At 47.3% G+C, this 26,161-nt stretch overlaps 1 protein-coding gene across 2 annotated transcripts in view; it reads right to left on the bottom strand.

Annotated features, from left to right (window-relative positions):
* Window positions 1-26,161, bottom strand: part of LOC128877916 (uncharacterized) — a 134,497-nt gene that overhangs the window by 77,993 nt on the left and 30,343 nt on the right. For both annotated transcript variants that reach the window (XM_054125568.1, XM_054125570.1), the window contains one exon: window positions 15,772-15,934. In XM_054125568.1, the coding sequence (XP_053981543.1) occupies window positions 15,772-15,778 (7 nt within the window). In that variant the 5' untranslated portion in view covers window positions 15,779-15,934. The remainder of the gene's footprint in view (window positions 1-15,771; window positions 15,935-26,161) is intronic.

The following is a 26,161-nucleotide window of genomic DNA, read 5'->3' as shown; positions in this document are numbered from 1 at the left end:
CTCTTTTAAAATTAAAAAGTGTGATGCTCTCACGTTCACGATGAATCGATCTCAGGTATTGCTCGCTGCAAAGGATTTTAACGATCGGAAAAAAAAGAATGCTACTTTTACGTAGGTCATTTATTTAGCCAATTTTCACGATAAGTTTTTATATTATCTCTCGTTCGTAAAATTCGCGATATTCATTGCTCTTCCCGGCCCATAAAAATAATGAAAAGCTAAAGTTGAGCCGTTGAAATAAAGTGGAAAAAAAAAGGGGGTTGATATATAGGAAACCGCGCGTCAAGGGGTTGAAAGGTCTCGAAATGGAGCGCAGAATGGGAAGATGGATACCGTTCTCGACGGTTCGATAAAATTCCTTGATCACGGGCGCAGCTAGAAAAATTAATTGAACTTTCGAAGAGTTCGCGAACGCCTCGGAGATCCCCTCGCCGGCTCTCTATAATTTCTCCTAAGTGGAATAACCGTACAACTGGCCGGACAGGAGGATTTACGAGCGTGAAACTCGTTTCAATATTCTCGGTACCCGTTCCGTGCTCGCGTGCGCGTCATTCTTTCCTCTTTTTCCTCTGTTAGGATCGCTGAACTTTCTCCGATAAATATTAAGCCGCTGCGTAAGTTCCGCGCTAGTGAATTCTCGTCGGAACGTAAATCTTGTAGATTCTCGGTGGCTGTCTCTTCGAGCAACGGGGAAATTGGGGTACGAAACCGAAAGAGGGTGATCGTTCGCGTGAAAATGCATCGAAAACGTCGGATACATTTTTCGTTGTACGTGGCTTCGTTCGCGACGGGAATCGATGTTAAAAATTCGCGGGGTAACGCGTCCGACCATTCCTCGTTAGTTCTACTAGCGGCGCGTTCGTAAGCATTAACGGTGTCATGGTATTATCCGTTTTAATTAGTTCCAACTAGTTGGAAGATGGCAACATAGACGGAAAGCAGATAACAGCGTATTACCACGAGTGTTTGCAGACACCAACGGGAGCAGAAATAACGGGTAACGAACGAACGGGTTAACCCAGTCGTTTAACGCACCCGGACGAAACTTTCAAATTGATTTCCTCGAAAACGAAACCCCGCACGAGGAAATGTTATTCTACGTTCGCGTTGCAGTTTTACGTGGACGATGACACCCCGCCTGCTTGTACAGCGAATTTCGTCGGGGACTGTGTAAACGCGCCTAAAATACGTACAAGAGTGGCAGAGTGTTCGAAGAATAAGTATAAAGTATATAAATAAAATGTGAATTTACGCGTAAGTATCCATTGCCTTATTTGCGTACGAAGAATGAGGAGAAGCTGCGGTCTTTAATGAATTTCTTTTCAACGGCGTCCTCGGTTACTTTTAATTACCGAGATAAAAAGTAATAGTCGTACGAGGCGCCTAGTATTTGACGATAAAGTATGTTTAAAATTAAAATTCCGTTTTATATTCAGCGGACAAAATTTTTACGACGACCCGATATTAAGAAAACGTGGACGTAGCCCCTGTCATATATCTTGCGCTTTTTCCAGCTTGGGACTTTTACCGTTAATTAAAATAATTACCATCGGTCGAGAGAGTAATTTGAAAAATGGTCCAAGGCTTTCTTGCGGTCCAGATGACAGAGTTCCCAAGAATCTCGGACTCCCGATGTTTTACGTGTCAACACGAGTTCGATGGGTTCTTTTTTCACCCGAAATTCTTCGACTTTCCTTTCACTTTCTCCTTCGCTTCCTGTGCCCTGTATTCCCATATTTAATAAATGGCATTATAATAGATAACGTAAACCAATAAGCGACCAGTGTTTCAAGTGGCTGATGCGTCTATCGTCTCGAGTAGCGCGCGTTTCAACCCCCCAACACGTCCCCAAACTCCCCCGCTAAACGTTTCTCGAGTTGCTCCTGCGACGGAAACTTTTCGTTTCGAGCCAGGCTTCCACGCGTTGCGTAAATTAATTGTAACATCCGTCGAGTCGCATTGTTCCCCGCATTACACGGCCATTAACGGGAACAATACGTTGCCTCGCGACGATGGATCGATTTCCGAGCGAGTCGCGTCGCGCTCGCTCGATTATTTCAACGTCGAAGAGTTCGAGACGGCCGCCGTTCGTCGCGCAAGTTCAGCCCGAATATATCGTCTCCGTAGATAGTAATTGGAACGGCGAATTAGAATCGCAGCCGCGAACCCGGGCAGCCTCGAAACTTTGAGAATGGCACGGTGTACTTTAGCCAGAACCGCGGCAGAACTTGATCAACGCCGTGACTTCGATCGAACGGCTGGAAATTGGATACTTGTCTGAAAACAATTGCGGCCACTAGACGAAGAAAGCAGTTCGGAGTAGTTTCGATGGGTTCGGGAAGCCTGCCTCTGCCTGTTATTGCCAGTTTGTAAATATGTCTATCGAAACGATGAGAGTTACTATCGATCTCGGACGATGGGAACAAATTCGTAGGGCTCGCTGTGGTTAAAATCGAAGGTTCTAATTAACTTGGGTACACGCTTCTACTGCAAAGTCAGGCGTCTTCGACAGCCAGACGATACAAGAATCTTATACAAGAAGATTCGTTCCCTATCGGACTAATCTATAAATAAATCTATAAATGAATAAATATTCATGGATTCGATTGGTAGGGAATGGCTGACTACGGCCCTGGTTATTCGAGGTTCAGAAGATGCTTGCACTCGTTCGATCGAATCGTGCAATCGGAATGAGAACGCGGAGTCAGTGGAGCCAGACGATTCTGGTCAGACCGTGGTCAGACGCTTGCGAAGTAGTTTCGGATGTTTGCGGTCAGACATGCTGATGCGGTCGCTGGCTGGTAATCCTTGATTCTTTCGCAGCGTAGACGATCGAAATATATATTTGCCGCAAATAAATTCGTTATTCTAAAAGCAACTGGAACGATGTTTTTAGCGGATACCGAATCAACATGGAGATTCTACCTTTAGAGAGTCGTTAAAACCGTCCTCTTCTCGTTACGATACTTTCGATACGCGAATTTCCACTGTGTACGGAACGTTCCCCAAACGAAGGGAATGTTATTACAGAAATTTAATCGAGTTGTTGCTGATTTAATGGACATCGGGTAAACGTCAATTCGATAAATATTGACTGTAACGAATACGAGATGAATATCGGCAAATCGGTCACGTTCGAGTATACCGGGTGAGACCATAGACTTACAACAGGAGGCTGCGTTAATTTTATTTTGAAAAAAGACGAACGATTCTTAAATCCTTGACGCGACCTCGAAGTAAATTTCTTACGTTCCTCGACGTCACTTGACGGATAACGAAGACATTCTTTTCCACGTGTCCGTTTCAACGCGGCCACCCCGCGCATAGACGCGTGCAGTCGATCGGCCGTCGTCCGCACACGTGGCGCAGTTGTGTCACATTATTGCCAGCTAGCGGCCATAATGCGGCTCGCATGAATATTCCACGAGCTCTGTCTTCTCTGACACTCGATGATAGACATCGACGTGTACGCGCGCAATTTTCCAAAGCGTCTCGTCCCCCCTTTCGATCGATCGCTGCTGGGAGGGGAAAAGGAGCAGGCAACGTTGTTGCGAAACTTTTCGATCAAACTAACCAAACATTTGGAAACGTTAATTCTCTTTCAGAAATTTAACGACACCGGTACCCCAGCATCGAACTCCAACAGTTTTCTAATAAGCTGACGAGAGAATCGAAACAAAACACGAACGAACAAACATACGCACATCGGGATTCAGAGCTCGCAAATGACGAAGAAATGTAACAAACCGAGAGGGCGAGGTATAAATTTTGATCAATAGCGCTGCCATCCCCCTATCGTATTGAATAACGGCCGGGAAAATAAAGGCGCAAAACCCCCGTCGAAGAACTGAATCCGTGGAACAGAAGAGTGACAAACAACGGCGCCACCCCCTACGAAGGAACCCCGGCGAGAGAAAGAACGCGGAACACGCGGAAGAAGGAACGACGGACGCGCACACCGAGGCACAAATACGCGAGGACACGCAGAGGAGAGAGGAACCCCCGGTCACGCTCCAGGGGTGGATCAATACACCACCACCATCAACGAAATCGTGACGATGCACGGGATTCAGCAGCCGCGCGAGGAGAATGGTTGGCGCGTCTTTCGGCTAGGCGCACTTTGACAACGACGTCTACCTTAACCACCTCCGCAACCTTCGAATCTTCGTGCCCCGTCTCCCTTTCGTCGTTGTTTCCCTCGTTTCTCCGACACCCACGCGCCGCGGCGCTGCAGCAGCACGCCACGAATTAAATTACACGCTATCCGGGCCCGAGCGTTTTGTGAAAACGGCCACGCTCGGTTGTTTTTCGATGTACGAGTGCGCCGGAAGAGGGTTGTTTTTCCACGATTTTCGACGCTTTCTTTCCCTCCCTTTCTTGCGTCGATTTCTGTCTAGTTCATCGTCCCAGTTTCCCTTCTCCATAGCACGAGCGTATCGGTGACGTTGCTTCGGCAGATTTATGCTACGGAGAGAGTTCTAGATGTTTTTTTCAGGTAAGCAAATTCATTTCCCTGCTTTCCGTTGGAATTTCAGGACTCGTACTTTTCTCGGCTGTTTCTCCTAGCTTCTTATACATCGTTATTTGTTTATTTCTTTGCTCAAGTTTTCACGTTAATTTCCACGGCGAACGAGGCCCTCCTTTGGATCGCCGCCGCGTCGCGGATCGCTGCAAAATTGATCGCGGTTGAATAACGCGCACCGTTCGCGAGGCATGGCGAGATGATTGAATAATTACGTGGAGCCAAGCGGGAAATTCGCCACATTGTGCGCGTTTCATTGGACGTTTTAATTAATTACTAATAAAGACTGTTCGTCAGTCTCCGCGCGAGCGTTATTTATTACAAATCGCGACGTCTCGACTCATTTATGTGGTCATTTCGATATTCGATTTTAGTTACTATTATCCATGGAATGCGCTCGAAACTGAAAACCAATTTGTCATTGTTGTTGTCTTCTAACGTAGTATTAACCTTTACCCTCGCTAATAATTGTAGAAAATCGATCGTCTCGCATTTCGATACGATTTCCACTCGTTAGATCCGTTTCACCGTATCCCGTTTAGTATCGCGTTAATAACAGCAGCTGTACCTTTTCTTCTACTTCTCCTGACTACAATAACGAATGCACGCTCATTTTTATACATTAATTCCCTCCTCCGTACAATAGCGTAGTATTACCATTACCGTTAATATTATTTCCGCGATTTATGACGGTTCCCGTCGGCGAACTCGCAAAGAATAGTGGCATTTCAGAAGCGAGCGTTCGCCCGTCGTAATATATCTGCCGATAAGCGGAGCAATTGCTCTTTCGGCGACGCGATTCAACGGAAAGAATAGATTTTAATTGGGAAAAGCGTTCGAACGTCGAGCGCTCTCGCGTGCCCCGCTCTTCCCCGGAGTCAAGCCGCGTACCATTTACATATTTAAAGGCTGTCGATAGCGCGGACCGATAAATATCGCGCTGCGTCGCGAGCTGATTTATTTGCTTGTGCAGACAACTATTACGATGCGCGAACAATGGCAAAAAAATACACGCGTACGATGTTCGCGCGCACCGAGACTTCGAAATCGATCCATAATTAAACCGAACAGTATCGCGACGACCATCGTTGCTCAGGGAAACTTGCGAGTCTGAATCAACGCAGTCGGTTTCGGAACGATCGGATTCGGATTTTCGGAACGACGCGATCTCCCTTGTCGGGATAAAAGTCCTTCGATCCTAGAATCTACCCACGATGGGACGGACAAATGATACGAGCGAATTAACGTGGACACGAATTGTTGATACGCCGAACAAAACATTCCGTCTCGCGTTTAAAACGAACTCGATTTCTCGAGGCTGAAGATTGAAAAGCCTGAAGCTGGCCCGCGTTTGGAACTCGGAACTTGTATATTCCCCAGCTCGTAGCTCCGCCAGCCGTGAACTGGCGAGCGCGGTTGGTATCGGGCAACGTTCGGAGGCCATTTTGTCGAGACGTTTCCGGGAAGGCAGGAAGCTCGGGTCATCCTCGACTCCGGCCAGTTTGTCTATTTACCCAGTTCGTCTTCCCGTAGACTGGATCCAGGCTTTAGCGAGCGTGACATCGGCGTAAATCGGCTCGGTTTCAAGTTCGCTAATGGCCGCGGTCACGCTGGGACGTGGCCGAGGGTTACGGGCGCGGGGTTCGCTTTCCGTTCCCGAAATGTCCAGTTTTCGACGATTAAACGACTGCAAAGGAGTGGAGGAAGCGCGAACGCTTTTAGGTGGGTAGTTTCCCCGCTGGGTTTTGGACCGTTGCCTAAACACTGGGTGGCCAGAAAGTCGTGACAATGGTTCTGGAGATGATAAACGCGGAGGCTCTTAAAAAGGTTGGGGAAGAATAAGCACTCTTGCGCCGGTATTTGCAAAGAAATCATGGAATGAATCACGTGGCCGGTTGTTCTCCTCGTCTATGTGTAGGGAGGTGAATTAACCCCTTCTCATCAACCCTTATCAATGCAACTTTGCACACAGAGGACACTTCAAAACTAAGCTTCATGAAGTTTCCCGAAGATCGGTTGAAAGCTCTCATATTTTTGACGTTTTGAGAAAGTGTCTGGAATTTTTTGACGAACAGTGTATATGGAGTAGCTATAGATACACGGTCAGTCCCATAAATATTCGTACCCCCATGTCTATCGAAAAAGAGTTTGTTTAAATTCGGTTTGATGTTTCCAAGTGCATGTTTGTATAAATATGTTGTATATGTTGTGATGTATATATAAATATATACACGCGTAAGCTTATTCGTTTACATATTTATGACGAAAAATGTATTTGATGATATCAAAACTGTTATATAATCGAGTCAAACTTCTTCGATAAACATAGGAACTGACTGTACGTCGACCGAGTAAATTTCAAATTGGACGTTAGATCAATTTCTCGAATACGAATGCAATTTCGGGGATACAACGAATAGGAGTGCCTCGAATTATGCAGTGAATTGAACAACGCGAAGTAGAACTTGTAAATTAATTTTGCAAGGTTCCGTTGTACCGAGGGTCCACCGTTTATAGCCAGAATCGCTGGCGTTTGGATCGGCCACTTCGCCAGCAGGGCTGAGAATCGATGATGGAAGCCTCGGTGAAAGCCATCGGGAACTACTTGGAGGTTGACAATTTATCGCCGACGGAAAATTACCGTTGGCTCTCTTCCCAGAAAATTCCAGTCCCACGTGTCGCCGGAACAGTCAACAGCAGCGATCTCTAACGGGATCTGTGTCGCGCGGCGAGCTTGTTATCTAAATCAACCGCTCGGTTCGAACGGCTAGGATATATATTTTGTTTACCGTATCTTCGTATGTATTTCAACGTTTCGGACTGAAATCGTCGTAGAATCACGATGTCGCAATCGTACACGGCACGAAACATAGAGAAGGAGGCGAAAGCTCCGACGTGGAATTAAACGAAGGAGTCGCTTCTCTCTGGCTTTTTCAACACGCTGGCCCGTTCGTTGTATTTACTACTTTCGTCGCGGTCGAACAAACGAGAAACCACCAGAGGCATCGAGGGGTAGCTGAAAGGGAATGCTCGAATTCGCGAGAACGATTTAAAGAGACCGAAAACTCCTTTTTTCACCCTGTGTTCGCCGAACGAATCGTTCCGTTCCTTAACTTTTCCCATTCTTTCGCCAGCCCCTTTGCAATTCTCCGCTCTCCTGTCCCCTTTTTCATCCCCCGCTCCAGCCCTCGATAAAACGCCCACGGTGTTCTTCTTCCTCTGCAATCCTGTTCGCCCTTCTGTCTTTATTTTTCTCCTACGGCCCCCTTTTATTTCGCTCGTACCACCCTTCCTTCCTCGACAATTCCTCACCGCCTCCTCGTCCCACACCCCCTCGAAATCTTTTATCTGTTTCTCTCCCTCCGAGCGACCCTCGTCGTTCCTCTCCCTTTTAGAAAGTCTCGACACGCTCTAACGCAGAAAGCTGGAAACCCGTGTTCCCCTTCCAGAAGTCACTGTTTCCACGACGTTCAACGTTGTACTTTCAACGGAAACGGTCCGTGTCCTCCACCCTCCCTCCCGCCCCCCACCCCCCCGGACCCCTTCGTCCACTACGCGCCACTCCCAGCGTCGATACAACCCCGTACCAGTTCGTCCAGGATCGCACGAAGCTTTCTTATTTACGAGATCCTCGAACGACGCTCTCCTCCGGCTGTTGTTACGTTTGATCGGTCCGAGTGTTTGTCTACCGTGAGCCTTTCCCGTCGAAAAGGACGAAGGACCCTCGGATCCTGGAGAGCGTCGAAGCGCGACTCGACACGAGCCCCGATGGCCCCTGGCAAATGTTGTTCCAGCGTTCGGTGTCCAGACGCCTGGACCTTACGAACGAGCGTTTCGGTTCGCGGCGAGAAATTGATCCAACATTGTTTTCGGAATTCTCGGAATAACGGATCCCTTGAGACGATCGACCGGAAACCAGGACGGCAAGGCGACTAAAAGATACTTAACGCGTTGACTGCCGGATAGATATTCTTGAAAGTTTCTGCTGAAATGGAATAGTGTTTAAACTATCGGAGATCGTTGTATTTATATTTGTAACTTAGATTCGTTCCATTTGATGCTTGACTTTCAGAATTAATTTCGTTTATTTCTTCAGTGAAAAACACTGCCAGTCACATATAGGTGACATGGCGATCAACGTGTTGAAGGATGCTTTGCGAGAAACTCGCTCGACATTTGGATACAAATAAATGAGAGTAGAGGAACGTTTTTTGATACTTTGGTCAGGGCTGAATGTACTACTCGAGACGTACCACGGTGCTATGATTGCATGATATGCAAAGCACCTGTAAAATGTTTCATCTCGACCAGCACAGATTCGTGACTTTCCTACTGCAATCGATTATACCTAAAATTTTTTAAACTCAAGTAGCTTACATGTTTCGTGGGATTGTACAGGGAACCCATAAGAAGTTTCGTTCAAATTGGACCGTAATTGCGAATGTTGCAACGTCGCGAACAAGTTCCAGCTTTGGTCCACGAGAAATTATCTCGCAGTTTCGTTTCGAATAAAATTACTCGCACCAGCTCCTCTGGCATGTAACCGCGAGCAACATCGTCGTCCCGGAAGCGGTTGAAAATTCGAAACATCCGGTTTGGAGGTAAGAAGATAGGTCAGCCGCCGGTCAAGGGTGGCGTTTGTGACGCAGTTAGAGGAAGCGCCGTCTGCGCGGCTCAAAGGGATTCCAGGGGTGTTTTGCGAGCAACGTCTCGGGGGTTGTTCGTTACCCAGGAGCGTAGCAACCCATTGAAACGCGACGAGGGCTCGTTCGATGCGCTTTGCATCCCTCCCTCCCCCCCTGGTGGCCCCTTTGAGTCGCGGGCAGCCACGGGGTGAATCCCCTCCGCCCCATTTGTTCGTTTATTTATCCGTTTCGACGTCCCTTGGCGTGGCCCGATCGAAAATGCCTGGGATTTCTCGACTGACGTCCGGAAGGGATCCCCTGGCGGGAAAAAATGTTTCATTTAGCGTGGAATTTCTTGGCGAACGCTTTAATTCGACCCCTTCTCGGTCCGTTTCACGTTGCTCGCCGGAAACCGGCTTCTTTTATCTCGACTCGAATCCACTTCTTCGCTGCGACGATCTACCCAGCTGCGATCGATCTTCTCCGTATCGGTTCTCTGTACAATTCCACGTAACGTAAGCTACTCGGATTTGAGAAATATTAAGTAGAAGCGAGTGTAAAAAATTCCGAATCTGTGTATAGAAAATATTATCGTATCCAAGTGACCTTCTTGGAATATTAAATTTCGATAAATCCGGTATCTCGGGACATCGGATTTTTCGTTCGATCGTTTTAAAAACGATCAAGCGATTCCTATCGTACCAGCCTAATCGTAACCACGGATTACATTCCCAACGTGTCGTACACGAAGATTCTATCGTTAGCAACGAGTCTATCGTTTCGAAGTCCGCGATACTCGAGGCGATTCTCCGAACGGAAGCGGAAAAGGAGCGACGCCGGTGAAAAGACGCGCGCGCAGCTTCCGAACGAAAAGAAACACACGGTCGCGAGATGGGGAGGGAGTAAGCGTCAAGGGGAAGAAAGGTTTCGATCCCGTTCGCTAACGAACCCGTCGGAAATTCGCCGGTTTTTCCTCCTGGCAGCGAGTCGCCGGGTATTCGTTACAGCACGACAGTCGGATGAGCTTGCAAAAAGCGTTCACCTTTGATTTCTCGATGCGCCGCGCTCCGATATACTCGCAAACGAGACACCGTGAGTCGCGACGCGGCTAAACGCTTTGTGCGGCGACCGGCAGCACGCGTCGCGCGAACAAACGAACCTACCAAAGCGAGCCAGCGAAATAAAGGTATCGCTGGGAAACCGTGTCGACGGTTTCCATCGACGCCGATGCAACCCTGACAAATTTTCAACGTGTAGTTCCCCGACGAGACCGGTCGAGGCGAAATCCATCGTTATCACCGAAGTGGATGGCTCTCGAAAGTCGACGAGTCGAAGAAACAAAATAAATAAATAATCGACTCGTAACACCGAATCAGATCGAAGCAACGATCCTAAAGCAGCGCACTTTTCATCGTCTGCTATTCCTGAAATTTAAAAACGATAAGATTTCGAAGACTCCCTAACTCGAAACGGTTCTTTCTCGAATCGTGCCTCGAAGAATAAGCTGCGCAAGCACAACATTCACCCCAACGGAACAAACCGTCGCACGTGTTTCGTTATCCCTGAAAATCGGTCCGCTCGAGTCCTCTCCCCGTTAGTCCCACTCCAGGAAAAGAGTCTTTCCTCTTCTTCCGGGATTATTTGCTCGTTTGGTCATTCCGTAATTCGAGCCGGATTCACGGCGCGTAAACAGACTCGAAAGGGTCGGACCAGCTCGAACCGTTTTCGACAATGACGTCCACTTTTCCGAGTTGTTTGAGCGCGACATGGTTTCCAGTAAATGGAGAGCCTCGCGAGGAGTTACAGGATCGTCTCTTACCGGAGCGCAAACACTCGACGCCGTTTAAGCGAACCTGGTAATAATTCCTCGACGGCGATATACGTTTAATTCGGGTGTAATTAACGAGGGTTAATTTCGGAATCCTGGCGCGGGTGAACCGACGACGTTCTCATCCTTTGAAACCCCGCGGATACGGTGTTTATTCAGGCACCGTTTCGCCATTTCGAGTCGAGACTTTTGAGATTGTATTATTCGATATATCGTAGGATTCCACGAAGGATTAAACAAGGCGTGGAAATTTCAATCCACGATCCTCGGATCTACACTCGGTTTTACGCGACCAATCCTGCATCCTACTAATGTCATCATATCGATTAAAAAAAGGTGTGTTTGAGGCATCGTTTAAACGATCGAGGCGGAAATAAGCACCGATAAAATGTCGATAGGTTTAGCGTTGAATAGGATAAACGGCAGCAAGGTAAGAAGCAGGCCAGCCAGGAGGGTGACGAGCGGAGTTCTGGTCCGGCTGGATATCGCCAGCGATTTTCCAGGCACGCCGGGTCGCGGAATTGGGGTTGCAGCGCCCTGGCGGGCGAGAGCAAGGGGTAGCACTGACACCACGACCCAGATACGGGCCATTGTGCTCCGTACACTGTATACTCGGATTGCGTCATAGCTCGGGCAGAGCCGCAACGTCGGCTCCGGATTCCGGCCGAGGCTGGCCGAACTCGATCGTTTTCGAGTGACGCCAGTCGCGGTTCCCGTTTTTCAATCCCTCCACCTCCCTTTTCGTCCTCTCGGTCAATTCTTGACCCACTTGGCGCTCCTGGTTTTCTGATAACAGGAACCCCCACCAACCGTTCTCGGTTTAACGACTGCGATTTCTGAGGTACCAACGCGTTCTCGAGATCCCAGGGATCGGATCGCGTCGACGGCGAACTCTCGATTCGCGTGTCGGATGTTTCGCGGTTAAGGGTTCGATTTATCCGTGGACGTTCGCAAATTTCGTTTTTCGGTCGCGAGAAACAACTCCGCCAGCGCAATTTCCATCGTCGAACGGCGACGGGGGGAAAAAAGTCGCTTTTCCAGCGGTTTCTGGCGAACTGATACGCGCTCGCGATACCCTGTTCCGCTATTTTTTTCTGCGGTTCGACGAAACTACGAGTGGCTCGGAACGTGAACGAATCTCTTTGATCATCGCGAGTACCGATGAAATGGCGCAGGAATGAAAGGAGAAACGACGGGTCTTTCTTTTCTTTTTTTTTCCAATCTTCCCCGCACTTTTGTCTGGGAAAATTCGGCGATGCTTAACGACAATTATTGTTTGGGGGCAAAGGAGAGACGTTTGAGAATGAAAATGAAAATGAAAAAAGGTGAGAATTAAAGTAATACAGGGAAATGGATGGATCGTACATTCGTGCTTCGTATTATAAAACTTGCAACTATGCGAATCGAAGATAGTTTCCGAGAAAAGATGGTAAGTAGGAAACCTTAATTATCGTCCTATCCTCTGATAGAAAAATAGGAATTTTTGTATAAATAAAACATGCATAGTACTCGTCGCTTTTTCTAATCCACGTTCTTAATCCACGTTCTTTCGCGACATATATCCCGCACATGTTCTCGCGCGTGGTTTTCAGATTAACATATGTCGTAAGAGCGTAAAATCAGCCATTAACCGCAGAGTCGTCGTCGGCTAATTCTGTTCCACGGTAGCTTATGATTCCGCGACCGTCGCCATGTGGTGCGCTCGCCAGTCGAGGGGTTAATCTATGAAAGTGGTAAAAAAGAGCACGAGAACTAACTACGCGGGGGGTATCAAAAAGTTTCGAAACTGGCTCCAATAAAAAGTGACAGACGAGGCTGAGATTTTAGTGGCCATCATCCCCCTCATAATAGCTCGTTGGGATTTGATGCGCTGATCTCGGCAATTTCGCCATTGTTAGAGACCATCCTCGCGAAGAACTGGCCGGTCGAATTGTTCCGAACCGGGCTTCTATCGAAATTAATTCCCAGGGAAGGAATGCGAGTTCGAACGTTTCCTTCTATTCAATAATTACACTCGCAAGGAGAAGCTTAAGTTACACCCTGGGATTTCTATGCGAAATTTTTGTTTTTCTTGGACTTTTCCCTTGTTAGTACAAACTCATACGAACCTCACAATTTCTTTTCTTTTTAGTTGCATACGTCCGAGTAATAATCTTTGACTTGTTTTTAGAACGAATGACGTCACGTCGCTCATACATTGCATGCGTAATAACGAAACAATTTTCTGTGATCTTATTTTTAACGGTTGACAAAAACTAGCAAACGAATATTTTCGATACTCTCCGTTCCTACTCGGTCTACTGGAACTATTTCTCTGAATAAATATTCCACTAAGTAAATATTCCCGTTTAATCAACTTTGCGAACACCGCGGGGACTAACAAATTTCGCGAAGCAGTTTTGCCCCGATAATTTTCCGCCCGGCATCCAGCCGCACCTAAACAGCTCGAAACAAGCAAACCGCGACTGGTCGTTGCGTTACAACGATTGCAAAAAAAAAGAAAGGGGGTCGCGAAAATGGCGCGGGAAAGGGCGTCGAACGCGTATCCGAGAATTACGCTTCTAGTGATTTCACCGACCCAGATCGACCGACCACGCAGATTGCTCGCACGCAACCATCAACCGGCTCGCTCCACATTTTCACCGACGCTCTTTTCCAATTATTTCGAGGTGAAAAACTCGATTCGAACCTATTCGAGACGCGGCGCAAAGCGATACGCCGACTCCTCGGTTCCGTCGACGTTCGATTTTCGAAGTCAACCTTGAGCTTGGGAAAATTTTATTGGCGAGCTATGAATGAAAATTAGGAGAGGAAGATTACGTATCGAAAGGAAGAGATCGATTTGATCGACAAGAGGATTCGATATTCCTCGAACAGACTTTTCTCGAGATGAATTCTTCGTGAAGATACGAAAGAAAAAGTGTTTTGCCGTTTTGCAATTCGAGGCTTCGTTATCGAGATACGAGCGGTTGAAGTTTACACCATGTGCGAGAGCGCATGTGCAGCGAATGCCAGCGCATGTGGGCACATGCGGAGTTAACTTTAATCGCTCGTATCTAGGTAACGGAGCTTCGGATTTCGAAATGGTAAAGAACTTTTCGATGTCTTTTTATTCAAAAAATCGATCGGTTTAACGAAAAGAAAATTGAAATTTCCTTTAACGCGATTCTAATTCGATCGTTCTGAAAACTATCGCTTCTGGAACGCAATAGAATTCTATACGTTCTTCTCGCTCGCCATTAATCTATAGAATTCTACCAGAAACGGAGGTTAATGGAGGTTCCGCAATGGCATACGGATTATTAGTGTAACTCGCCAGCGTTCGCGATGCCAGGCGAAACAGAATGCCACGTTGGCGGAATTTGAAAATTCATGCGGATCGTGCGGCCGCATTTTGCGTCCCCGCATACATTACGTGGCTCCGTTCGTGCGTGGATGCGTGAGTCGGTGTGCGAGTCTGGGGAAATGAGAATATTCGCGCGGCTGTTCCCATTGCTCGAGGCTCGCGATAAGCTCGCGACGATCGCGACCGTTTCTTCGGTGGCAGTGGTGCGCAAATCATTTTTGTCTAGTCTCGAAATTAAATCGAAAACGCGTTGAAAACTTATTGGAAAAATAGGAGGATCCGGTTCATAAATTATATTTCGTCGCAAATAAAAAAAAAAGCATCTATCGAGCTATCATCGAATCCGATAAATACTTTTCTGACGAAAGAAACAAAGTCGAGCAACGGTCTCCGAGTCTTGCGATATTTTTATTGGATAGACCTTTTGTTCCGATTTTTACTCGATTGACATTTGATAGAATTGTTGGTTATCGCGTCGTTTTAATTGGCCAGGGAACGAGGAAGGTTGCGCGCCACTGTTTCAGAGGGTCGCGCAGACGAGGAACTTGGCAGAAAGTGGGTCGTTTGGGGGTGGGAATTGAAATGGAAGCGAATCAGACGCTCCGACGTCGTAGACGATCATTGTTGCAGAAATATTTCATATTCTTAATGCTCACGGGTGCAGAGGGGAACCCGGCACCTCTTGGACCGAAAAAATATTCAATATCGAGGAGTTCCTTCCGACGACGCTAAGTGTATGATACAAGTATTTCATATAAGCGTGTAAATACATTTTAAGCGGCATTTTTAATAAGAAATATATACGCTGTCGGTGTTTTTTTTGGCACGAGACACGCAGCGTTTCCTCTTAAGAGATCGTTTCACCTTCGATTTCCCTGCCGCTATCGAACGATAGATTGGACGCGGACTTTCGTTTCTTCCCTTTCCGCTTTCCGCTATCTAGGTCGACCGATTAAAAGATAACTCGATCCCCGGTTGGAGGAGATAAAGGGTCGATGAAGTTTTTAATGAAAGATCAGCGTTTTCGAGATCGTTGCCCTGACAATGAGATACATTCGATTCAGGTTGACTTCGCGGAAGCGTTCACTCGTTTCGGTAGAAATAGTTGCCGCGAGTTCACGCGTGTACAGGCCGAAACACTCCCGACGAGTCATTTAACCGAACGTAAAAATAGCGAAACAAATACGAGATCGATGTGTGTATTATTCGATGAAATAATAAATGATTCGTTTTTTTTTTTTATGAGAAATTTTTAGAAGAGAATAATAATTATTATTATTAAATGGTTCAACCTGTACACGGGAAAAATCCAATAGATCACCATCGATGCAAATATGTATCCGTCGTCGCGAACAGCGCGTTGGAAAAAGAGAATAGGGTCAGAAGCGTCGATGGTGATCGATTCGTGGACAGTTTCGACAACATGCAAACGAACTTCGAAAGGACTCACCCTTCATGCCGAGTACTTGCGCTCTCCACCAGTCGAGGACACTCTCCCTGTGCTCGGTCCTTGCTCGCGTTATCGATACGCTCGAGAGACAACCTCGAGAGTCCGCGGATCGCTCGTAGGATCTACTTTGAACAGGTATACGCGCAGGAACATAGAACGCCCTCTGTAACAAACGAGTAGGGAAGGTCAGAGCCGGAGACATCTCCAAGAGGAAGGAAATATAAATTGCTTCTTAAGGTGTCGAGGAGAGGGACGCGGGGACGTTGAAAGGGGATGAAAGTTAGAGGGGATTGGAATCGAGAAGGATTGGCTTCAAAGAATCCTCGCAAGCGAGACCGAATTCGTATTACGACGCAATGAAATGCATTCGTTTTATACGTCGGAAGGTTTTGTACCTTTAGTAGAACATATAGATTTCGCGCTCTTGTCCGATTAGGTTTGTACGTTGGGTTAGTAAGTTAGGTTAGTAACCAAACAGGCTTCAACATCTCTTCCTACGGAATAAATTTTTACATTTTTCTAAAAGCGCAAGCACATCGCGAGAACTCCCAGATTCTCTTCCTAAAAAGGACACCCAAGCAGAGATTACTTTTCCTGCCCCAGAATCCCCGTTTTTCCACGTTAATTCGGCCCCGAATCTCTTCTCATTTTCACGTCTCGCTTCCGACCCAATTTTTTCCACGAAAGAATGGCCCATTGCCCTTCGCGAGAACGCTCATTTTCGGAGAATCGAGTTTTCGTCGTCCCAGCGGAGGACGCAACACGCGACTCCCGAGCGTGCCGATCGAACCCACGCTAATTACCCTCGTCTGTCGTCCATCGCCACCGACTCGCGATAAGACGAAAGCTTCCCCGCCATAATTAACGAGGCGGAAACTTCGGTTCCACGGCAACGCGACACCGCCCAACGCCTCTGGAAACGCGTATCCCAGGACGATACACGCTTCGGGAAACGATGTTGACGGATGGGATCGAGTGACCCGGGACAGGCTGGTCGTTAGACAACCGTATCGTCGACCGACTGACAGTAATCCAGAATCATTAGAGGGGCTTCTGGCTGGCAACAATGACATCCACGGGACCACGGGCGAGACGCTTTTGTGCAAAGATCGGCTTTTGTGCCGACGAATCAACGGGAAATTGGGATTTCTTTGATACCGACGTCGACGCGGAGGGGTTGATCGTTACCTGAAAGCGATTTTCATTCGGCCACCGTAATGCCGAACGGACGCGCCGCGTGCGTCGGCGACGACGAGTTTTCGACGATCCAGGTCACGCGGTCCGGGAAAATAGACGGGAATTATTCTGAAATTAAACGGATCGAGGGAGGAACGAATGAAGCCTCTCACGGGGGAGGAAAAAAGAGATCTTTCGAGTTGGGGCTTGAAATATAAAAATTGCCTATATCGTAACCGTTTGTACCTCGAGCCGTTAGTCGTAACAAGACCGCGGATCTTTATGCGAAATAAAATCTAAGCCTACAAAAGAATGTATATTTTGAGTATGTATATTTTGAGTGAATAATACGAAATAATAGCAGAGAAACGTAAATCGAGAACGTCCTTTGACGCGAGATATCGAACTTCGATCAAGTGGAAGAGGAACGTCTGTGGTCAGACAAACGCAGTATGGTACATTCTAAATTATGCGACTCGACAAGTGGTATGGGTCGATATATGGCCAGACGAGAAGTATCGTTAGGCACACGGCGCAACCGATTTGAAATTAGCGTAGCAAACCGTTTGCACTCTTTGTTTTGCACTATCTCTGTTTTACCTAGATCCACGGTCGCATGCAACTAGTTTCGGAGTGGTTTGAAACTGATCGGTTGCGCCGTGTGCGATCGGCCTTATAAATCGACAAAGGAAAAATTCCGAGGCGTTCCGATCGACGAAGTAACTCACCGCAGCCAACCGATCCGATCAGTCGAATAATCTTTCACGCTGGAGCGCACCTAATCATAAACTCGCTCGCGCGGAATAAGTATTTCCTTGCAGCCAGCAATGTTTCCTTTCCCCGCGACGACAAATCGAGGCGGTTCCGAGCGCGCAGCCAAACGCGGGGGGGCTGGAACAAATATTAGCGACGATTTGCAAACTGTCGCGAGGTCCGAAGTCGAGGGTCTCGTTTGGTATTCCCGCGATCGCCTCCGAGTTCTCGTTGGCCACGAATCAGCCGTGAAATATGCGCGCGCTTGGGCTGCAAACGGGCCGCGGCGACGGTCGACTTCCGGATTCCCTGGCCCGGAAGCGTAATGTATTCGAGGATCCCCAGAAATCGACTCTGCATTCTACCTACGTCCGCGTATCGCATGCGCCTTCGACCGTGAATTTATCGCCGGCAGTTTCAGCGTTCTTGGCCGTGTCCTACGCGGCCCGTTAAGTTCTCCGCTGCGGAACGGCCGCAGAAACCCTCCCCGTAACCTGCCAATTCGTTCCAGGCTGTCCCGTCGCTGGCTAATTCATGGATTTTGGTCCGGACGGGGGTATAAATCGAGCTGGGAAGGAACGTTCTGGTAGCCAGGCGGTTGGTGTCGAGGGATCTCGTTTAGTTTTACTGTACTGTGCAGGAATGAGAAATTGGCTAGCCAACTACAGTTGGTTCGATTCATCACAGAATAATCTTCTTGATTATGCTACAGAGTTCTGTATTATAATCTGTACTGTATACTATACTCTATACCACGGGTATTTCCTAAACTGTAATGTAAAGTACTATGTACCGTGTATATGATATTCTCTTTTAATTGTGTTATTGCAAGAAATGCAGTTTCGATGAAGAACAGGGTAACTATAATAAATACGATTTTACAACTGTGCAACTTTTAATTTCATATTTTTGTATGTTTTTAAACAGATTCCAAAACTATATATATATGTTCAATATAATCAATAAATCGTCACAAAATCTTTACATAACTTTATTTTATATTTTTTGGATTGCGAAAGACAATCATACAGTCATAAATGCGGTCGCGAGTGATAAAAGTTTAAGAATATAAAATAATCTACGAGATTACGCTGCTACAATCAGACCCACTAGCCGATTTCTCGTCTCCGCGCAGTACTACAAACTTTTGTTTCTAAAGTCACTCGGTAATTAACATCGCTCTTCCTGCAATGTTCGTCGAGAGCTATCGCAGCAAAGATTTAATTTGACCGAAAGATTACTTTTCATCCCCTCCCTCTAATTACAAAGCTATACACGCACGGTACGCCTCACTTTTTCCCACGGTGCAGCTTCGTCAACCACCGTACGAAACGCACCCGAAAGCTACTCCTATACCAGCTTCGCCCCAAAGAACGCCATCCGATGGCCAATTACAAGTGTTTGGAAGTTGCACGGTCGCCGCGGTACTTCTGAATGCCGGTGTACTCCCAGTGAAACCAACCGACGCGACGACAGGAGCCAACAAGCCCGGCCGCGCAAAGGATTAATCCGAGTGCAAACGCGGACACATTCAATTACCCCGTATCCGGTTTCAAGGCCCCGCGACGGCAGACACGAGGCATCACGGAAAGAGCAAAGAGGAGACGAAAAAGCGAGTCCGACGTTCTCTGGAAATGCGCCGGGCGTTATCGTTTCCGTCCTCATAACGTCCCTGTGTCAACGCTTATCGCGCATTATCAGCGAACGATCCGCCGCTGGCCGCGCTTACGGCCAACCCCTATTCTCCTTTTTGTCTCTGCCCGCGTTTCCTGTCATCCGATTCTCTCTCGACTGGCGGACCTCGTTTCTCCTTTTTCACCGGCGGAAACACGGACGATGTCATCCGGGGACGATAGCCCGAATACTGGTTCCGAGGAAGGGGACGTGTTGGTCATTCTGTCGCGACCCCTGACCCAGACCTAACCCCACGGATTTACCAACGATAAGCAGTGGTTAAATTTGAACAATTCCTCCTGGATATTTGCTAGATGACGCGAGGTGAGGGGAGATGACTTGGGATACAATGATTTTGTCATCGCGAGGGGATACCTTTTAGTAACTAAAAAGAGTAGTTGGATTAGTTATTGGGTTGTCCGGAAAGTTCGTGCCAATTTTTAAGAAAAATTCGAAGGCACGTTTGAATTTTACTATATATTTATCGAATTACGTACCATTAAGTACCGTTTTGTTCCATAACCTTTCCACCTTTTAAGGGATGTGTACGTGTTATTTGTTTTCGATCATTCCGATACATTCAGACCTGTACCACCTACCAAAAATCGATATGGATTTTCCGGACAAACCGATGCTTTACATTCGCAAAGTATAGCACGATTCAGCCTCAATTATTCGTTTGATTTATTCTTAACGTTGCGTGATAAATTATTAACAGTACCTCCCTTAAATATTGATAACAATCACGGTTGGGAACGAGTATTTATTCGAGACATCGATCGTGAGAAGTTTTTTTTATATATATACACATCTATTGGCATTTCGACTTCACGATCGGAAAATCTTTTTTTTTTTTTTTTAATCCATTGCGGTAGAAAACTAAGCGAGGAATTTCCCGTGCTATTTCTGCCGCTCTTTTCTCGTTTCTTTCGCTATTCTATCTCCGGAGCGAAACAATGGCCCCGGTCGAAGGGTGGGAGGATTTAAGGGCGCGGGGATGAGGTCACGGGGGTGGAAGAAATATGGCAAGGGGGGAGAATTCGTCGGAGTTTCTCCGTGGAGGCTTCCCGCGGTCGCGAAACTTTCCGAATCCTCTTTTTACGCTCGCCGTTTCGCGCCGTGTACGTTTTAACTTTTCGCGTGAAAGAAACGCGACAGCTTCACGGGTTTCCCGTTCCGGGCCGGCTTATAAATACTTTCATAAATACTTGAATATTTTCTGCGTTTCGCGAGCACGCGTCTGTAGCGTTTCGGTGAATTATTCGGCGGTGGAGGGCGGCAGTCTCGCTTCGATGAAAACGGAGGCCTCGATATTCCTCGAATCTGGGCCCAAGTACTTCGATCTTTATATTTATTTCCTTAATCGTCCGGGGAATGGAAAAATTTCCTTCCAAAAATTATAGCATCGAGCTTGATTACCTGGTGTGACGCTGAGAGGTATTTCGCTAGATACAGAATACCCCGAAAACAGGAGTTCAACCTCGGTTCCCCCAAAAAGGAGTTCACTTCGGAGCTACGGGTCTCCTCTCGAGGAGTAATAATCTCGGAAGCGGAATAACGCTCGGAAACGAAGAGAGTAATCCTTGCAGAGAGCCATCCTCCAAGTTTCCGCGTCCTCGGCCCGAGCGAAAGGGCTAACGGCATTATCGCGAGCCGGGCATTTGCTCGGGCCACGTGTCTAGGCCGCAAGAGTGCCATCGAAACGAGGCAAAAGGAAAAGAGTCCGCGGGACAAGAAGAGAGAGAACCCGAGGAGAAAAGCTCGAGAAGCTCCCAGAAGGGTCGCGGAGGGACTTTCTCTCGTAGCGGAATTAACTTCTGGCCCGTTAGCCGCGAACGGCCTCGTTAAAACGCTCGCCAAAGGACCGACGAGGACGAGGGGACGGGATCCTGCCGTCGCAGAATTGGAACCACCCGCAAAAAATTATGGGATCGCTTTATTACGACGAATCCGGGAGCGCGGGTTTATTTTGAAAATTATGCAACGAGAGAACGTCGGATGGAGCGAAGGAAAGGATGGTATCCTGTTTGATTCGTCACCTCGCATTCCGCGTGAAATCTGATTTCCAGCGAGGGAAGGGCCGGGAAACGAAACGATAAATGATTTGGAGCGTGATACGGATAACGGAAAAAAAATAAGGCTCTTAAGGTCGAAACTCCCGTCGAAGCCCTCCGTTTTTCGATTTATGGCGCGAGAACAATCGAGTCCCATTAACCTTCGAAAACTATTAATAATTCATCCCACGACGTGGAACGTCGCGGGCAAGATTCGCGACAGCGCGGGTTTCCTGGGAAATCGATTAAAATTTAAACAAAGAGGCAACTTTTCCTGCGTCAGCGTCGATTCAATTACAACTTTCCACTCGGGAAGTTGGCCCCAAGAAATTTCCTAAACGCGAAGAAAGCGGGGAGATGTCGGTCGAAGAGGATCGGCCGACCCTAATTGCGACCACTCGCCCGACTTTGGACCTCCGACGTCATCGTCGATATTTTGTTCACCGCCTCTGTCCGCGCGATGCGCGATTTCTCGTTCGACGTTGCTTTTACAGCGAAAACGCGCGTAACAAAAGTTATTGGAAATTGAATTTGGAAACGTTTTTGTCCCGCCCGAATGTTCGATGGAATCGATGGTAATCGAGATATCGACGTGATTCATTGTACGTTTAATGGGCTACGAGGGTGGCAGCGGAACGTTATTTGTTCGCTTAACAAGATATATTGCGTTTCGCAGTTTGCTAAACGTTCTCGATCGACAATTTCGGTCCTCCTTCGTGCTGGTTCAAGTACATTCGATGTTTATTCCACGTGGAATATTAAATTTAATCTTGCTTAAATGTATCATACCGTGTTCAATATCCTACGTTACATATTATCGTTCTTTAATATATTATGTCTGCGTTTAATGTCGATACGGTATATTAAATTAGATATTCGTTAAACGTATTCAAATTGTATTTAACGCTAGATTCACGAAGATTTCTCGTCAGATTTTAATTAAATACTAAAGTAACGCGTTCATGAGCGAATTAAACATGAGCTTATTAAAGAAACACGAATTTGGATAATATAAGCTCATCTCTTTATGCAGATAAGAGTCAGCATAAACGAAAAATGTATGTAAAAATGGGTACAAGATAATCCATTGATATTCTCTTAACATCGAATTTGCCATTTGTACAGCACGAAACGCCAACTTCTAAAAAATAGAAATAATTGTATTGTGACGTACGGATTCAGTGGAATAACTGACAGTTACGCACTTGGAAAAAAAAACTAAGGAAACCAAACTGACGCTCCATCGTCAGGCCATCCCAGCAGCCCTCGATTCTGAATAATTCATCGGTTCGTTTCGCGAACAGTAAACGAAAGTCTGATCGCGACAGTTTAAAAATACGTCCCTGTTTACTCGTAAAGAGCAGAGGCCAAGCTTACGTGGCTCGAGCCATCGAATCGATCCCACCCCGAAAACCCCTGGCGAGCAATACTCGCGTTCGCTCGACTCGCAGTTACATTCTTTTCAGCGCATCAATCATCGGCCGTTTCTCGACTCCGTGGCTCGTCTTCGAGCGGCCCGAGTCACGAAGGAACATCGCCAGCGAGAGGAAAGTTGGTCTCGACAAAAGACCACGCTGACGCGGCCGACGTCCGAGCCAGACCACCCTCGAGCCCGCGCTCTTTTTTTCCCTCGTCCCTTTTTACCCGCGTTCTCTCTCACTTTCTTCGCGCGCGGAAAAAAGCGTCAGGTTTTTCTACCTCGCTGCTTCTTGTTCGCTACTTTTTCGCGCTCGCGGTAACGTACTTATTCTTGGCCCTCTCGTATCGTAACGTTGCTAACAGAAGACGGCAAGCTGGAGACGTCAGTATGGTACCGTATGCAAGATTTCTGTTGTTGTATGGAATTGAAATTAACTGGTAATTGTTAATGGTAATTTCTTCTTCTGTCACACACATCGGATATTGACACTTTATCTACCGGGCTATTTAGAAACAATCTTTAATCCAAACAAGAAATTTCTACAGTAGCGTGTGCCAATCTAGGCTGACAATAATTTCTCCATACTGTTACTGGGTACATTGAAAGCAAAGTCTGTTTCCAAACACTGAACACTGTTCGTAGACAACCATCAATACAGTAAATAAATTCGAATAGCTAAATACTGCAATTAAAAAGCCTATAAATAGGCTCGCGGTAAATAAAGTGTTAATCTCGTCTACCCAAACAGTTCAGAAAATTCGAACCAAGCGTACCGGAACGGCAGCTCCACCACCCTACTCGTCTTCGAGAACTCTCTGTCTAGGTAATCCTAGGTATCCAATAACGTCCCATTCGGGAAATCCTGGCTCCCGCGGTACTTTCATTTTCACCCAACAACAACCGGACAGACAAGCGATCCTTTTTATCCTTGCACGATCTCAAAGTCGAGACGAACGCGACGACGAACGAATCGAAATTTCCTGTCGACCGTCGTCCCGTCCTCCAATTGGCACCGGCGGTTCCGGGCATTTCCGGTCTCGCGCGCGCGTGCAATCTACATATCCTGGCGAGCGACAATGCGAGCCGATACCCGCGCGACCAGTTTATCATCGACGGAAATTAAACTAGTTTCGAGGGAGGCCAGAAAACGATATTAGCCCCGCCGCCGCGTATAATCACGCTGGAAAACTGGGCCGCTTTTATCGAGTATTGGAAGTCGATCGCAGCCTACCGAACGCCCGGCTGATTCCTCGTCCGTTCAAACAGCGCTGGCTGATTACGGGACAATTAAGGGACACGGAGAGACGACGATTGCTTTACACGGGTAACGGTGTCGGGGAACCGACGCGGTACTTTCCCAGGTGGCGCTAACTAGTTGAGCTAACTAACTTTACACCCCGGGTCTTCCTAGAGACGGCAGCCACGACCGGGACATTTTGCGAATGGGACGTTTATTGGATACCTAGGATTACCTAGACGGGGAGTTTCCAAGGCCTGGGGCACGATGAACCGAAGATGAGTAACGCGGTAGCTGGTGGAGTTGTCCAAGTTCGTCTGGCCGCGCGGGTAATCCTACTGACTTGGTTGCTTCGATTTTCCGACCTGCGCCAAGTGGGAGACACGATTGACGGAACAACGAGTGCTGGGAATATTCGGCGAAAGCATTCGAATTGTTCGGTCACGATCTATCGCGCACGAGTGCGTTCTGTGAAACAGAAGGATTTATCAACAGAGTGCAAAAGCAGTAATCCGAGTTCGAGCATCCTGGCTTTCCAAGATTTCAAATAACCGAGAGACCGCGTCGAATCTGGGAGCAACCTGCCACAATCCGCGAATTAAAGTAATCCAAAAAGCAGATTACAGCGAAGGCCTTCGTAATCCCCTCATGTTCCGTGAAATTCTCGCCGTACTACGCGAAGACGCAGAGATTGCGGACTCCATCTTGCTCGGTTTATTCTTTCTGCTCCCTTTGTTGCGACGTAATATCGCGCACCGCTGCGGAACTCTGTACGGTTTACACTAGCGGCCGTGATATCCTCGTTAGAACGAAAAGAATACATCCTGGTGGAGGAAAAATTACAGCCGGCAGGAGCTGGATCGAGCGAGTCCATTAATATTTAAAGCTCGAGGAATGATGCGTTTGTGCAATATTTAACGACCCTATTTCGCGATCGATACACGCTGTCGGGGGTGCTTCTTTTCCCGCGTTGAATATCCATCGAAAAGCTTTATGACCCCATCGAAAAGCACGCGAGAAAATCCCAAGAAAATTACGTTCCACTTTCGCGCTACACTTTCGAATATATCCTCCATTTACACGGGAGAAAAGTATTCGCTATTTCTCAGGGAAATGATCGCTGTCGGTGTCGCGAAAATATTGCTCTGCGAGAGGACCGAGGTTCGTCTGGGGAAGGTTGAGCATGGATAACCTTCGAGTCGAACTAAGGCTTAGGTGTAGGCTGGCCTGGACTTGGGTATAACAAAACATGAATTATTCTAGAGTCTAGGTTACTCCGAACTCGATGAACTCCAGACGTACGCTGAACTTGATCGCGATACACCTGGGAACGGCGTGATCTATGCTACGTTGCAAGCTATTCTAAGATAGACTCGGGAATATTCTGCGCTTACTCGCAACAATTTTTCGTTCATTTTTCGTTTTCGCTCGAAACATTCTTGGACCATTTAAAGTGGTCCTCGAAGAAGGTGCTTGTAGAAAGAGGGGTATCGATACCACAGAGCATCCTATCGGTAAGAAAAACAGCGTGCAAGCCTGCAATTTATCAACAGGGTAGCTCGTCGGTAATGCAGTTCATCCTGTGGGTAAGTCTCGGCGAAGCAGAGCTCTGTATCGGTAAGAAAAACAGCGTATAAGCCTACTAGACCGAAGGATTTATCAACAGGGTAGCTTGTCGGCAATACAGTCATCCTGTGGTTAAGTCTCGGCTCGAAGATTAATCAACACACTATTGTACAGGTGATACAGCGCGTTCTGTCGGTAAGGGTCTGTAACGCCACGCCTCGCGAGATAATATTTCGACGCTGAGAGAGTCCTTATTTTCCCTCTGATTTATTTCTCCGCGTCCTCCTTTTCGGCTCGGTTCCATCGGTCCTCGTCGGTCGCGATATTTTCAAACGGCAGGGAATAAAGGAGCAAAATGCCAGACCATTACCGCGGCCAGGCTTCCGGGGAGCTGGCGGCAGATATGAAAAGGTCTTTCTAAACGCGGCGGACATTACGGGGGCGATAATTAATGAAACTGTACACCATTTTGCCGGCATTAACTCGTTAGGGAGAACCCGTTGGAAATTG

The sequence above is a fragment of the Hylaeus volcanicus genome, chromosome 6 (genome assembly GCF_026283585.1).
Source record: "Hylaeus volcanicus isolate JK05 chromosome 6, UHH_iyHylVolc1.0_haploid, whole genome shotgun sequence".
NCBI lineage: Eukaryota > Metazoa > Arthropoda > Insecta > Hymenoptera > Colletidae > Hylaeus > Hylaeus volcanicus.
This window is presented reverse-complemented; position numbering and strand designations above follow the sequence as displayed.